The 13,911-nt window shown below is 39.7% G+C and overlaps 2 protein-coding genes across 2 annotated transcripts; one reads left to right on the top strand and one right to left on the bottom strand.

The window, feature by feature from the left end:
- Positions 1–346: 346 nt before the first annotated feature.
- Positions 347–5,788, top strand: LOC115423763 (apolipoprotein L2-like). Its single transcript, XM_030140803.1, has 4 exons — positions 347–446; positions 2,151–2,720; positions 4,328–4,438; positions 4,515–5,788. Exons 1-4 carry the CDS (start codon positions 433–435, stop codon positions 5,518–5,520), a joined length of 1,701 nt encoding a protein of 566 aa, XP_029996663.1. The 5' UTR covers positions 347–432; the 3' UTR covers positions 5,521–5,788.
- Positions 5,789–7,105: 1,317 nt separating this feature from the next.
- Positions 7,106–13,042, bottom strand: LOC115423804 (amine sulfotransferase-like). Its single transcript, XM_030140857.1, has 6 exons — positions 12,833–13,042; positions 9,886–10,091; positions 8,901–9,027; positions 8,225–8,319; positions 7,289–7,460; positions 7,106–7,215 (listed from the first exon to the last, which is right to left on the bottom strand). The coding sequence occupies exons 1-6, from the start codon at positions 12,972–12,974 to the stop codon at positions 7,106–7,108; spliced, it is 852 nt and encodes a 283-aa protein (XP_029996717.1). The 5' UTR covers positions 12,975–13,042.
- Positions 13,043–13,911: the final 869 nt, after the last annotated feature.

Here is a 13,911-nt window from a genome sequence, read left to right as displayed (position 1 = left end):
GTCTAACACCCCTACTGCTCAGATGAAGGATGGATGATGAGCCCGGTTTCAGCTCCAGATCCTCCACACGATCTCAAAACCACAGATGAAACTAAAAATCCACTAAAAGATACAGACACAAGTCAAAGCTGTGTTTCTCCATGTGTCGTTGTAAACTTATATAATGACTGGGCCTTCGCAGAATTACCCTGTTAGTGCAGGATCTGTGTCCTCACAGTGGGATGAATCTGACCTCAGTTCAGTGGAATGTGTTAAAGCCGTCAAACCTGTTGAGTCAGAAAAAAACAAAACAAAGCCATCGTGAACTGCTGCGTCACCTCCACATTTACCTGCACTTTCCTGACGTCAAACGAGTTAAAACTTTGTCCAACGGTGAACGGATTATTGTTTTATCTTTGGATAAAACGTGGGACAAAACACACAGAGGAGGAAATGTCGGCAACAAGGTAAACTTTCAAACCTTCCAACAGAAACAATAGAAAAGTTAAAGTTACCAAGAATGCAGACGGACTCTGTTCATACGTGGAACTGATCCTAGAACTCAGAGTTTATTAACCCTCAGTGTGCATCATGGTTTCACCTGTCTGTCTTTTATTAGTAGAAGACGGAAACATAAAAACTATCAACTGAACAAAAATGTCTACAAATATCTAAACACATTATTTTTAACCCACAAAAACCAAAATCATCAGCTGATCTAAACTGTTTAATACTCGTTGATCCACTAATCTGATCAATACATGTCAATAATTGGCATAAAATGCAGTTTTATCTCAATTATTCATAGTATAAAATGTACATGTTATATAATGAGAATAAAATGAGCAAAATACTTGAAAAATAAGGAAAAAATGAATCAAAAAAACCTTGAAATGTGGCAGAAAAGTCAACAAATCCTTCTAAAGTGAAGAGAAAATGAGCAAAAATAGTTGAAAAATTGAGACTTGATAATTTCATACCATCCAGAACCCTGGATTTATTCAGTGAACCCTCAAAAACCAAAACCATCTACTGATCTAAACTGTTTAATACCTGCTGATCCACTAATCTGATCAATACATGTCAATAATTGGTGTAAAATACAGTTCTTCAACTTTTCATGGTCATCACATATGACCCATTTGGACGATCAGAGGCTTCGTTGTTACCGCGGAAACACCGTCCCATGAAGTTGGATCAATGACAGTGGATGGACACACTGGGTTTATGTTCAGTTATTGACAGATTGGACTGAAAGACACTTTTCTCTGTTTCTGAAAAAATAACCTTTAAATTTACACAGAACTTTAATGAACATTTGCATGATCAGAGAATTAAATGTAGAAAATACCTGTGTTTCGCTGAAAAATGTCAAATACATGATAAATCACTTAGGAAAGTTTAGATTCAGAGTAAATTATATATATTTTTTGTGGGGAGGGGCAGGGGGTTGTTTGTTGGTCTGACTGTTAGCAAGATAACTCAAAAAGTTATGGAAGGATTTTGATGAAATTATACAATTTTGGTGGAGATTGGGGGGGGGGGGGGGGGGGGGGGTATCCGAGTGCTTTTCTACTTGATTCTTTATTGTTGAATATTTAAAGCATTTATTGTAGGTGCCTTCCTATAAACTTGTATTTGAACACTAACTTATGTTTGTCACATTGTCCTCTGAATGTTGACTGATGTCTGTGGTAAAGCTGCAAATGAATTCAACTTATGGGATTAATAAAGTTTTCTGAATCTGAAGAATATTGTTAAAATAGAACTTATTTTCCTTTAAAAAAAATTTCAGGTTGTTTAGCTTATTCATTATTTTTTTTGCAAAAGGAATCTTTGTAAATGTAGATATTGTAACATTTTCATAATTTAATTTTAATTTTGCAGTAAAACAAAGCTGAAAAAATGTGGAATTGTCAATATTTATAGGCTGGGTTTGTCTTGTTATACTGGTCCCACTTAAGGTCATATTGGGCTGAACGTGGCCCTTGAACTAAAATGAGTTTGGACACCCCCCCCCCCTCCCGCTTTCAGAGCTTCATCTGGTTCAGTCGTCTTAACTCCTCCGGTCTCACATCCAGACCTCCATCACCTCCATCTGTGTTGGCTGCAGTTGGACTTTAACTCCGCAGTTCAATAACTGGTTTGGATTTGGTTGTTTTTCTGCACAGGAAGCAGCTGCAGGAAGCGCTGTGTCGCTTCGCCGCCGACACCTTCGCCTCCATCGACACGGTGACAGAATTCGTTCAGATCAGCTGTGAATGGCTGCTGGTGAGACAGACGGAGTTAAACATGCTGAAGGACGTCAAACACAGGGCTGATAATATCGTCCTGAACGTCCGTCACGTCACTGCGTCGCAGAGTAAGGGTGCAGCGTTTAAGGAGTACGTGAAGAGCAAGTTCTACGTAGCCAGCAGGCGGACGGCGCTGGAGGAGGAGCTGGCCGCCATATTGAAGGAGACTCTGCGAGGTCTGGAGGAGCTGGACCGCTTCCTGGACGCCGTGGAGAGGCTGTCGGTCACTTCCACGCATGTGTTCAAGGACCTGCCAGGAGGGGGCGGCATGGAGTCGGTTCAGGACGCCATCGAGGCTGCTCGACTCGTCTGCCCGCTAATCCTCGAGTTCAAAAGAGAAGCGTCGGCCTTCTTCACGCCCAGACTTCAGAATGTGGAGGTGCTGGTGTTTCAGCTGGACAGATACATGCAGACCACCCAGACCATGTGTGGAACCTTAGGAAAAAGGTAAAGTGGAAGGTAGGGCTGGGAGGGGAAATGATGGACAACGGTGAAGGGTAGGGATGAAAATAAAGAACCGGTTCGCAGTAGGTCAAGTCTTTGGGATCATTAGCCTGTTTTGCGAAATTATTCCAATTATTGGTTCCCTCTCGACAACAGAACCATTTCAGACAGTAAAGACAAAGGGTTAAATACCTCCAACAGGCCCAAACATTTAACCACGGCATCCAATTACAGGGCACCAATGGAATGTCTTTGACTGGCTGCTTAGTGAAGGGGGCGGTGACTCCGGAGGCAGAGCTCACAGCAAGGCGTCCTCTGTCGCAGCCGCTAACATAAAACTCCTACAGGTTCTATCGATACTGTTAATATTAGCGTCATTTCACTGTCAACCTGCTTTACTATTGTTTAGGAATAATCTCCATGACGACTAGGGCTGTGTATCAACAATAATCTGACGATACACTACAAATCACAACACTAGGATCACGATACGATATATCATGATATATCACAATACTGTCAAAAAGGCCAATTTTTTTGTGATTATTTCCTTTAAGAATTGAATTACACCAGAAATCTGCACAAAAACTTAACACATTTTTATTTGATCAGAACAGGATCTAAGGCTTTATCACAAAATGTTCCTATGTTCAAACTGAAATTCTGTTTTACAGACATTATAGTTTAAGATCCTGTTCAAATGTTCATATTAGTTCATAACTAACATCAGAACATTATTTTTGTGCGATCCCAACAAAGGAATGAACATTATTTAATAAAAGAATGTTAAATAATAAAAACTAAAATATAAACAAAAAAGAAAAACAAAAATGAACCTCCACAATATCTGCATTTGAATAAATACCTAAAAACATCGATACAGTACTTTTATATATAGATACAGTACTGTGAAGTGAAATATCGCAATATATTGCAGAACCGATATTTTCTTACACCCCTAATGACGACCAGGTTCAGAGGAGCTGCAGGTAGCGCTAACACTCCTTTAAGCACACCTTTATAAACCTTTATGAGTTTAGTTCCAACTTGGGCACCGCTAGGAAGCATGGGCCCCATGAAAGGTAAACGTTGTGGGCCCTTTATAAAATTCAGTATCTTGTTGATTTGTCCTTGACTAACGTAACTACCACAGGTTTGAAGCGAAAGTGAAATTTAATATTCTTTCAACGTCGGCTTCTATTCCTCTGTTATTCAGTGGATCTTACAGAAAATTTTCACAGCTTCTAACCTGTGTCCACTGGACCCCCTCAACTGCTCTATGGGCCCCCCAGAAATGCTGGGCCCCAGGAATTCGTCACATTTACCTCCCCTTTACGGTACCCCAGAGTTCCAATCCAATGCCAAATGCTAGAACATATTTAACAGAGAGTTAACGCAAACAAAGCCATTTGTAACAGTTTATTCCATAATCTAACGAGAATAAATAATAAAACTGATGTGGAATTGAATTGATAAATAATATCTATACGGGAACTAGCATCTCTAAGTTGAGATCAATCCTCATCCCTACTAAAGATCTCATTGAGTTCTTTTAATTATTGCGGAATGCTACTATTTGTAGATCCTGAACACATCTGTGTCTTCTCCAGCTCCTTCAGTAGGTTTTGTGTGGATCAAACTGTGGCTGACATGGTCGAAGATCTGTCTGAAGATGACGTCCAACACATGGTTGATCGCATTAATAGACTTGAAGAGCTCAGGTAGGAATTATTCACACATGTACGGCCAGACCTTCTAGTGCGTCATCTTCATTTGTGAGTGTTGTGTCTCCATCAGGAATGACCGGGACTTCAGGATGGTGTTCTTGTTCCAAGGGTCGTGTTCTAACTTCATCACCGAGTTCAGCGAGCGTCGGCCGAGGATGCTGCAGTTCCTGAACGACCTGGAAGAAAGCGCCGTTCAGCTCGACAGGATGAAAAAGGGCTCGAAGATCTCCAGTGTGGCCGGCAGCTCAGTGGGGGCGGTGGGAGGTGTGCTCTCTATCGTCGGTTTGGCGTTAACACCAGTAACAGCCGGGGCATCCCTGGTTCTGATGATGACCGGTATCGGACTGGGAATCACTAGCGGGGTGAACAGCGCCGTCACTACAGCTGCAGAGGTTGGAGTCAACTGCAAACACGAGAAGAAAGCTAATGAGGTGTTCCGGAACTTCATGGAGGATGTCCAGGTTCTCCAGGACACTCTTGAGGAAGTTGCAAAACAAAGAGAAACAAGTAGTTTGGATGTAGCTCTGGGTGTCGGGAAGGTCCTTTATAAAGCTGGTGGTGTCGGACGAAGGATTGGGATACTCGTTGAGGGTAGCTCAGCTGTAAAAATGCTAAAAAGTGAAGAGCTGGTTGCAAATGCGGGTAAGATGGCGACTCAGGAGGGTAAAGCTCTGGGCAGCGTTCCCAGAGTGGCCGCAGATGTCCCAGATATCAGCCAAGCGGCAGCCAAAGGTCCGCTTGCCCTCTCCAAGGCGGCACGGGGCGGGGCCATCGTACTCAGTGCCCTTTTCCTGGGCATGGACGTTATCTTCATCTGCAAAGACGGCGTGAGTCTGGCCAAAGGTGGCATCGAGGCCGAGGTGTCCCAGTTCATCAGAGCCAGAGCTGGTCTTTGGCGTTCAGAGGTCGACTCGTGGCAGAAGATCCACGATTCACTGCAGAGGGGTCAACAGACGTCTGAGGAAAAACACCACGTCCTGGAGACGCCGTTTTATCCAGACGTTAAGACCAAAAAACCCAGAAAAACTGAGGACGATGAAACACCGGAGGACGGGCAGGGCTGTTTGGTGAATTAACATCACAACATCAAAGTGTGGACTCCAAGGATGAGGTTTGATGATGTTTAGAAGGAGGTTAAAGGTCACTGAAGTGTCATTAATACTGTTCTGTCCTGCTCTAATTAATAATCTATAGTACAGTGTATTATGGGTTTATCTGAGGTGTACGAGTGTGAGCTACTGCCACTACTTTTATTGAAATAAACGGAAATAACATCTCATAACGAGGATGAATCTTTACTTACGAATTCTAGAGGCATGTTTTGGTTGTTTGTTTTTTTTTTGGCACATTCAACCTTAAAAATTGGACTTAACAGTTATTTGGTCATGCACTGCAAAAATCTAAATCTGACCAAGCGTATTTTTCTCATTTCTAGTCCAAATATCTCATCACAATTAAAATTAGACAGAATCCACTAAAGAAGTAGGTGATTCTGAAGTGTTGAGCTGTTCGTCATGCAACATGAAGTCAAGTGTGACTCTTTATGTAATCACTAACATATGTAACATCAGTTCTTTTGACTTTCCTTCATCTATGGTCGAATAAAAAAAATTGATAGAGAAGTGAAACTCCAGTTACGTAGCCACAGTCGCTGTGGCTGCTCTGGATTCTGTTTTTGTAAACTTAAACCCATCACTCCACAGTCTGTTTTATCGTTCTGTCTGTTCAGTTTTTCGCTCAATTCAAGCAAAAAAAAAAAAAAAAAAAAATCTGCAAATGCTGATATTTTTGCCAATTTCTGCTCATTTTGTTCATTTTCTTTATTTTTTGGTTTATTTTGCTAATATTTTTACTCATTTCTGTTCATTTTGTTGATATTTTGTTCATTTTATTTATTTTGCTAATATTTTTGCCCATTTCTGTTCATTTTGTTGATATTTTGTTCATCTTGTTTGTTGTTCATTTTGCCGGTATTTTTACCCATTTGTTTATTTTGTTGATATTTTGTTCATTTTCTGGATTATTTTGATATTTTTGCCCATTTCTGTTCATTTTGTTAATATTTTGTTCTTTTTTTGGTTTATTTTGCTGGTATTTTTGCCCATTTCAGTTCATTTTGTTGATATTTTAAGTGATTTTGCTTTAAAAAAAAAAAAAGATTCTAGGCCCACTCTCCGTTAATAATGCTCATGTATGACCAGGTCCACCACAAAAACATTCAGATCGATGAAAGTCATGTGTCGTGTTAATGTAATACATGCAAAGAATATGAGATTTACATCTTTGAACAAACTATACTTATTAACGGATTAAATCAATAAATTATTGCAAATATTGGCTGGACATTTTATTGCTTAATGTTGGGAGATGCATAATTTCATTTACAACAGCTCCAATAAACACGATTAAATAGGTCTTTTTTTGTCACTTGTCAGTTAAATAAAGGTTAAAATGAAAAAAACAAGTCATAAAATTCTGTTTTTTATTGCCTTTTATCAAATGTCTCCATTGTTCTGTTAAAGTATTCACAGTTGAACCAGATAAACAGCTTATAATCAGAGGTTTGATAAGAATGTCAGACTTTGTGTAGGTCTGATGAAGCTGCTCCGGGTTGTGGTTTTCTACGAATAACAACGTTAACGTCTTCAGCTGCTGCTGTTCTTATTCCCAGATGAACTTCAGACCAGTGTCTCCAAGTTTCTCCTGAAGCATCCGATCGACTCGTTCACTCTGAGCCACAGTGAACATGTTCTTCCAGTCGCCGATCCGACCTGTGAAGAACAAGAAGAAGAATGAACCCACTGTTTGTGTTAAAGTCTGGACGATGGTGGTAGATTGTTTTACCTTTACGCATGAAGTTACCGCTGATCATTTCCTTTGGCATAAATTCATAGTTGGCCTTCGCGTCTTTCTTCATGTTCTTGAAAGTAGCTTTTTCTACGACTTGGTCAATTGCTTCGTCGCTGAGGTTCTTCCCCAAGAACATGCAGATCTTAGTGACCGCCCCCTTCAGGTCCTACAAAAAAAACAACAAGCAGCGTCAAAACCTTTCCATGATGATGTCATTTCCATGAACAGAAGTGAAGAAAGTTGAGGAACTTCGACCAAAAACCTTCTTCATTCTATAAAGGTCCGCGGTCATTTCAAATACTGAAGCTAATGAGTTATTTTCAGGAATAAATGCAACATTTTTAGTCACAGTCGACCCCATTTTCTCTACATCGTCTAAATCTTGTTCAGTAAATTTCATTACAGTTAAAATTCAGGGACGTACAAACTCATCAGGTAAAAATGTGACACCTAGATCAGGGGTTTCCAGACTTTTTCATCTCTAGACACTAATGAAGTCGACTTTCTGTACTTTAACATGGTCGAAATACTGCGAATAAATGCACTTTAGACACAGTGTTACATCGATCACAGCCAGAAAAAATTCAGAATCAGGTAATGTTAGCTAGTCCGAAAAACACAGTTGCTAATTCAAAAATACCAACATGTATTAACACATGGATGACTTTTACACCAAAACACGTCTGTCCTCGTTGGTGCTTTACTATCTTAAAGTTTTAAAACCACCGACGGCCTCTAGATGCTGCTCCAAAAAGTCCTGGTTCCCTTAGACTTACATTCAACCTGTGTGTAAAATTACTGAATATTATGTCCAGGAGTCACTGTAGGTTCATAGGTTTTAATAAGTGGTCTAAGTACCGCCCCAACACCGACAAACATTATCCATGTTTTTGCTCCATAAAAACAGAGCAGATCTGAACCAGGTCTTACCAGAATCATGTCCTCGTAGTGGAGGAAGAGGATGTTGTACTGGTCTCGGCTCTGGTGCCACACCCTGATGTGGTCGAACCACGACGATCCTTCAACTGGATCACAGTGAAAAGAACATGTTACTGAAATGTACATCACATGACCCAGAGTCTTAGGCTATGTTCAGACTGCAGCCAAATGTGGCCCAAATCCGATTTTTTCACCCATATGTGACCTGTATTCGATCTGTTACAGTTTGAACAGCAATAATACGACCCAGACCACTTTCATATGTGGTCCTAAATCTGACCCAGACCACTTTCATATGTGGTCCTAAATCTGACCCAGACCACTTTCATATGTGGTCCTAAATCTGATACAGATTTGATATTTTACAGTACGACTTCAGTCTTAACAGCCAGGTCGCAATTATCTGACCTTTCCGTCATTGAAATGCGATAAACGTCCTAATTCTGCGTTCCACAGTGTGTGTCTGCATGGTCACGTATTCAATCAGGACCTCTTTAGTGCATGTGGGTCACTTCAGGGTCACATTCAGTTCAGACTCAAAACTGATAGGAGTCGTATTTAATGTGTAACATGAACAAGCACACAAAAAAATTGTTTTTCACCAAAAAATCCCTATTGTGCATTAAGACCTGCTGTGTGAACGTAGCCTTAGACACCGTTTCCTCACCGTTTCCTGCCAAATACTGGTCTACGAAGTCGTCGAAGCTCTTGGGTGTGTCCCATCCAGAGAAGGCGTGGCTGAAGTGGAAATATGACACCAGGTTGTCCTTCACGTTTCGCATCACGTAAATGATCTGACGGGAAAATAATACAATGTAATGAGACGCATACGTAAATAAGGAGACCGTTTCCAAAAACTGAAGAGAATAAAACTGGAACCTTGTCAAATGTTGAATGTTGTTGAAAACTGTCATCATTTTGGTTCATTTTGTTGATGTTTGGTCACTTTATTTATTAGTTTGGGCCATTCTGTTGGTTATTTTGTTGATGAATTTGTTATTATTCATTCTGTAAATTATTTTGGTGATATTTATGTTCATCATTTTAGTTCATTGCATTGCATATTTTTGTTCATTTTGCTGATTTTTTAATCTTTTTTTTTTTTTTTTAATTATTTTGATTATTAGTGTACATTTTCATGATTATTTTGCCCATTTTTTTTATTATTTTGCTCATTTTTGTTCATTTTCTTGATTATTTTTGCTCATTTTTGTTTCATTTACTTGAATATTTTGCTCATTTGCTTCATTATTCTGCTCATTTCTTGTTGATTAACTATTAATGTCAACCATTCTGTTATTATGTGATTATTTTGGTCATTTTTGTTGATTATTTTGATCATTATTTTTCATTTTCTGCACTATTTTGGTCAGTTGTGACTATTTTTTTTACTACTGCATTTCCCAATAGTTTGGGAAAGATTTGGTCACATGACAGGGTTTGAGGGTTCAACATGAGATCACACCATTACAATTATTATTATCATTATTACTTCTATGTACAGAAACGCAAAAAGGTAACGCAGAAGATACATAAAGTGCACCATATAAAGCCCATATGATGTTCTACATATTGATTTGAGGTTTTTAATGATACAAAATTCGAACCTAGCTCTAACAGTGTATATGGGAGCTGTAGAATGGGTGGTGAACCTTGGTTTTCTGGTCCTTCAGGCCCAGGGGCAGGAGGGCCGGCGTCAGGTGGGAGGTGAAGAGTCGAGGCGAAGGTCGGAGGGAGTAGTCTTCCTTATCCTCCCGGTACTCCAGCCACGCCATCTGCCGATAGTTGTTGGGATACTCGTTCAAACCGCCGGCCAGTTCACAGATGGAGACGATGATCTGCTGAGCCCATATCGTACCTGAGTGGACAAACATCAGCTGAGACATGCGTCTAATGTTATTCAGGACTAAATAAATCCAATCCAGGCCCCGTCCAGTCCCAAACCTCACCCCGATGATTCACAGACTGATGGTCACATGTTCATTAAGTCAGTTTGTCTTTCTTTTGTCTTTCTTGAGCTGATGAAAACACTGAATTTCTACATGGGCATCAATAAAGTGCATGTACAGTAAATCTGTATTTCAACCAGTATTTCAAAACACAAATGTACTGTACTTTTGTGGTCGTCACAAATGCAATGAACTATTATATATTCTTTAATTATCTGTAAATGTTTCCAGTCTGTGTAGAGCACAGGTGTCAAACATGCGGCCTAGGGGTCAAAACTAGCCTGCTAGAGGGTCCAAACCGGCTCCTGGGGTGAATTTGTGAAATGCAAAAATTTCACTTAAGATATTATCAATCAAGGATGGTAAAATCATTTTAATTCAGGTTCCACATACAAACCAATTAGATCTCAACTGGGTCAGATCAGTAAAATACTATCATAATAACCTATAAATAGTGACAATTGCAGACTTCATCTTCGTTTTAGTGTAAAAAAGTAAAATTACATTAAAACCTTTATATTAAATTATCCTTCAACAAAAAATGTGAATAACCTGAACAAATATGAACCTGAAATGTCTTAAGAGAAGTAAATGCAGTTTTACCAATATTCTGCCTGTTATTAAATGGTTTGTGTATTTGTAATTGTAATATAAGTTGTAATGCACGTGTGTAAATGATAAACTCATAAACTGATATTGTTAAAACTGCACTTGTTTTTCTTAAGACATTTCAAGTTGTTCATGTTATTCAGATTTTTAAGGAAACGCTGTAGATGTAAACATTATCATAATGTCATTTTTCTTTTTTCTCTGTTATTCTTTTATTGAGTCCGGCCCACCTGAGATCATATTGGGGTGAATGTGGCCCCTGAACTGAAATGAGTTTGACACCCCTAATGTAGAGCATCTACCACCGTTAGCTGTGTTCTACCTCCAGCTGCTGGAGTTCCTGGATCTCCTTTGATAGGTGCTTCTTTAAATGTGTGGTTTTTTATTTGGCAGTGCCGCCACCACCACCACCACCTCTGGAATCTTTCACTTTACAAACGTTCCAAACTGTTGGTGCGGTCCGGCTGAAATGCCTCCACATCACAGACCATTAGTTCGCTCCATGTTCCTGTCTGTGTTTGAACAATTCCATCAACTCTGAGCATGCATGACGTAGTTATGGAACTGTTCTATAGGGCCAGCTTCCCCCTACTGTTTACATGTTAATGGTACTGGCCAACAGGCAGGAGGAAGTGTTGCTGTTGTTTCAGCACTCTGGAGCCGGTTCACAGTTCAGCATATATGACAGACCTGACTCACATCTCCTGTCCTATTACACACCAACAGACGCAGCCTGTGTCACAAAAGGGGAAGAAGTGCTTTCACAGATCCCTGATCCAGCTAAAATGTTGATTTTGGGGCTGATATCCGATCCTAATATCAGATCGGTGAAACCTTACCATCGCCAAGCTTTATCAGTCCTGGATATTAGCTAACAGTCCTGAATACACATAATCTGTGCTGTTATCATCTGATGTGTCATGTGATCATGAGGACTGGACTCACCTGACTTCAGGTAGGTGGTGAGGAATATGTCACTGTATTCTGCTCTGTATTATTCCTCACCTGAACCCAAGTATGGAACCTTGAGGGACACCTGACTGTTTGTGTCCACAGTTTGGAAGCAGTGTCATCCAGGACTAAATAAATCCAATCCAGTACTAAATAAATCCAGTCCAGTTCTAAGTAGGCAATCCAGGACTAAATAAATCCAATCCAGTCCTAAATAAATCCAATCCAGTCCTAAATAAATCCAATCCAGTCCTAAATAAATTTAATCCAGCACTAAATTAGTCCAGTCCAGGTCCTGCCCAGTCACAACCTTCAGCCTAATGATTCGTGGACTGATGGTCACATGTTCATTAACTCTGTTTTTATTCTTCTTTACTGATCTGATGAAAATACTGGGTTTTGTACAGTCTACTCTCGTTAAACCGCCCGCCGTTATACCGCCATTTTCGCTCACCGCCGACCAAAACCATTGCACAAAAATCCCCAATGCATTATTCCATTAGCTACCGCCATTTCCGCCTATCGCCATCCGCCAGCCCAGTTCCACGCACAAACAACACTTATACCATTGATTTCCCGACCGTTATACCGCCAGCGTGATTGCCATCGAGTACACATACATTTTAACAATGCACTGAAACAAATGCGCCAGACGCTGATCGCGACAAGCTACGAGTAGGTCTACAGAACGGCCACCGTTCATTTATCGCAGAACACTCGGTAGGTCAGGATGTCGGGAAGAGGACGTGGGATTAAGCCAAAGCCTCAAGATGATGGGGTGTCATTTCCCGACACGGTATAATAATGCTTAAAATGTTTCCCCACTTTAAATGATCCCTTACAACATAACAGAATCAAGATTTATTTAGAAATGCAATTAGAACGGGTTAACGGAGGCAGCATAGACATCATATAGTAAAGACATGCACATTATGGACGCAACCCGTTGTAACGCCATTTTCACTATACCGCCAATTTGGCCGTGAACGGAAGTTGACGGTATAACGAGAGTAGACTGTACCTGACTTGAACAGACACCATCGGTGAAACGGGTCCGGACACTAAGACAAAACCCGGACACTGGACTGACCTGACTTTGGATAGGTGACCAGGAAGACGTCGGAGTCTCGGATGTGGAAGCTCTGCAGTGAGTCGACATATTCAGGGGTGATGTAGGCTACGGGAAAGGTGTAGTCCTTGTACCTGAACAGGTGTTCGCTGACCTTCTCCATGTTCCTCACAGAGACACAGACAGACACATGAAGGGAAGAGCAGACCCAGGTCCAGGAGAATCCACCTCCAGGACTTTGGACTTCAACCTCCTCCTCCCATCATTGATAACACACTGACGTTTGTACTGATAACAAACAAACCTGGTCATTTATGTTGATTTGGTTCATTTTTGTTTAGGATTTTTGTGATTTCTGGTCATTTTTGTTGATTATTTTCTAATTTTGGACATTGTGTTGACTGTACTGGTCAGTTTATTCATAATTTTAGTCATTTTACTTGGTTTTATTGATTGTTTTAATTATTTTGTTCATTTCTTTTATTATTTTCATCCTTTTTGTTCATTTTGTTGATAAGTTTGCATATTTTGTTGACCATTTTACTTATTTATGTTAATTTTGTTTGACTCATTCTATTTTAGTGACTTTCTGTTCATTACTCTGTTGAGTTATTTATTTTTGACTCATTTTATTGAGTTTTCTATTCCTTTGAATTGATTTTATAATAATAAGGATGTAGCATCCGTTCACCCCTCTTTATAATGGGAATGGAGGGTGCTGTGGGGTTTGGTTTACAATTTAGGTAGATACCATGAAGGTGTACCAGTTTAGTGGATAATTCCAAAGAATATAACGTAAATATATAGCCTATGTATACCAACAAGTCTTAATTTAAAATAAAGAGAACCAGAGAGACGTTCAACTTTAGGATAAAATATAAATCCATTAGATTTAATATGCTTAATGATTCAGCAAAACAACTATTTATACTTTACTCAAAAATACATACAAACAAATAGACACACTATTTTGGACAATATTAGTAAGTAAGTTAATTAATTCGTCCATTTAACAAAACATGATATATACATCCATACAGTTTGGATTCCTATATTAAACATGGGCAAAAAAGCGTAGGCACAAGCAACAGCTTATTTAT

This window comes from Sphaeramia orbicularis, chromosome 8 (assembly GCF_902148855.1).
Source record: "Sphaeramia orbicularis chromosome 8, fSphaOr1.1, whole genome shotgun sequence".
NCBI lineage: Eukaryota > Metazoa > Chordata > Actinopteri > Kurtiformes > Apogonidae > Sphaeramia > Sphaeramia orbicularis.
Note: the sequence above shows the minus strand (reverse complement) of the source record. Positions and strands in the feature narration are given on the sequence as shown.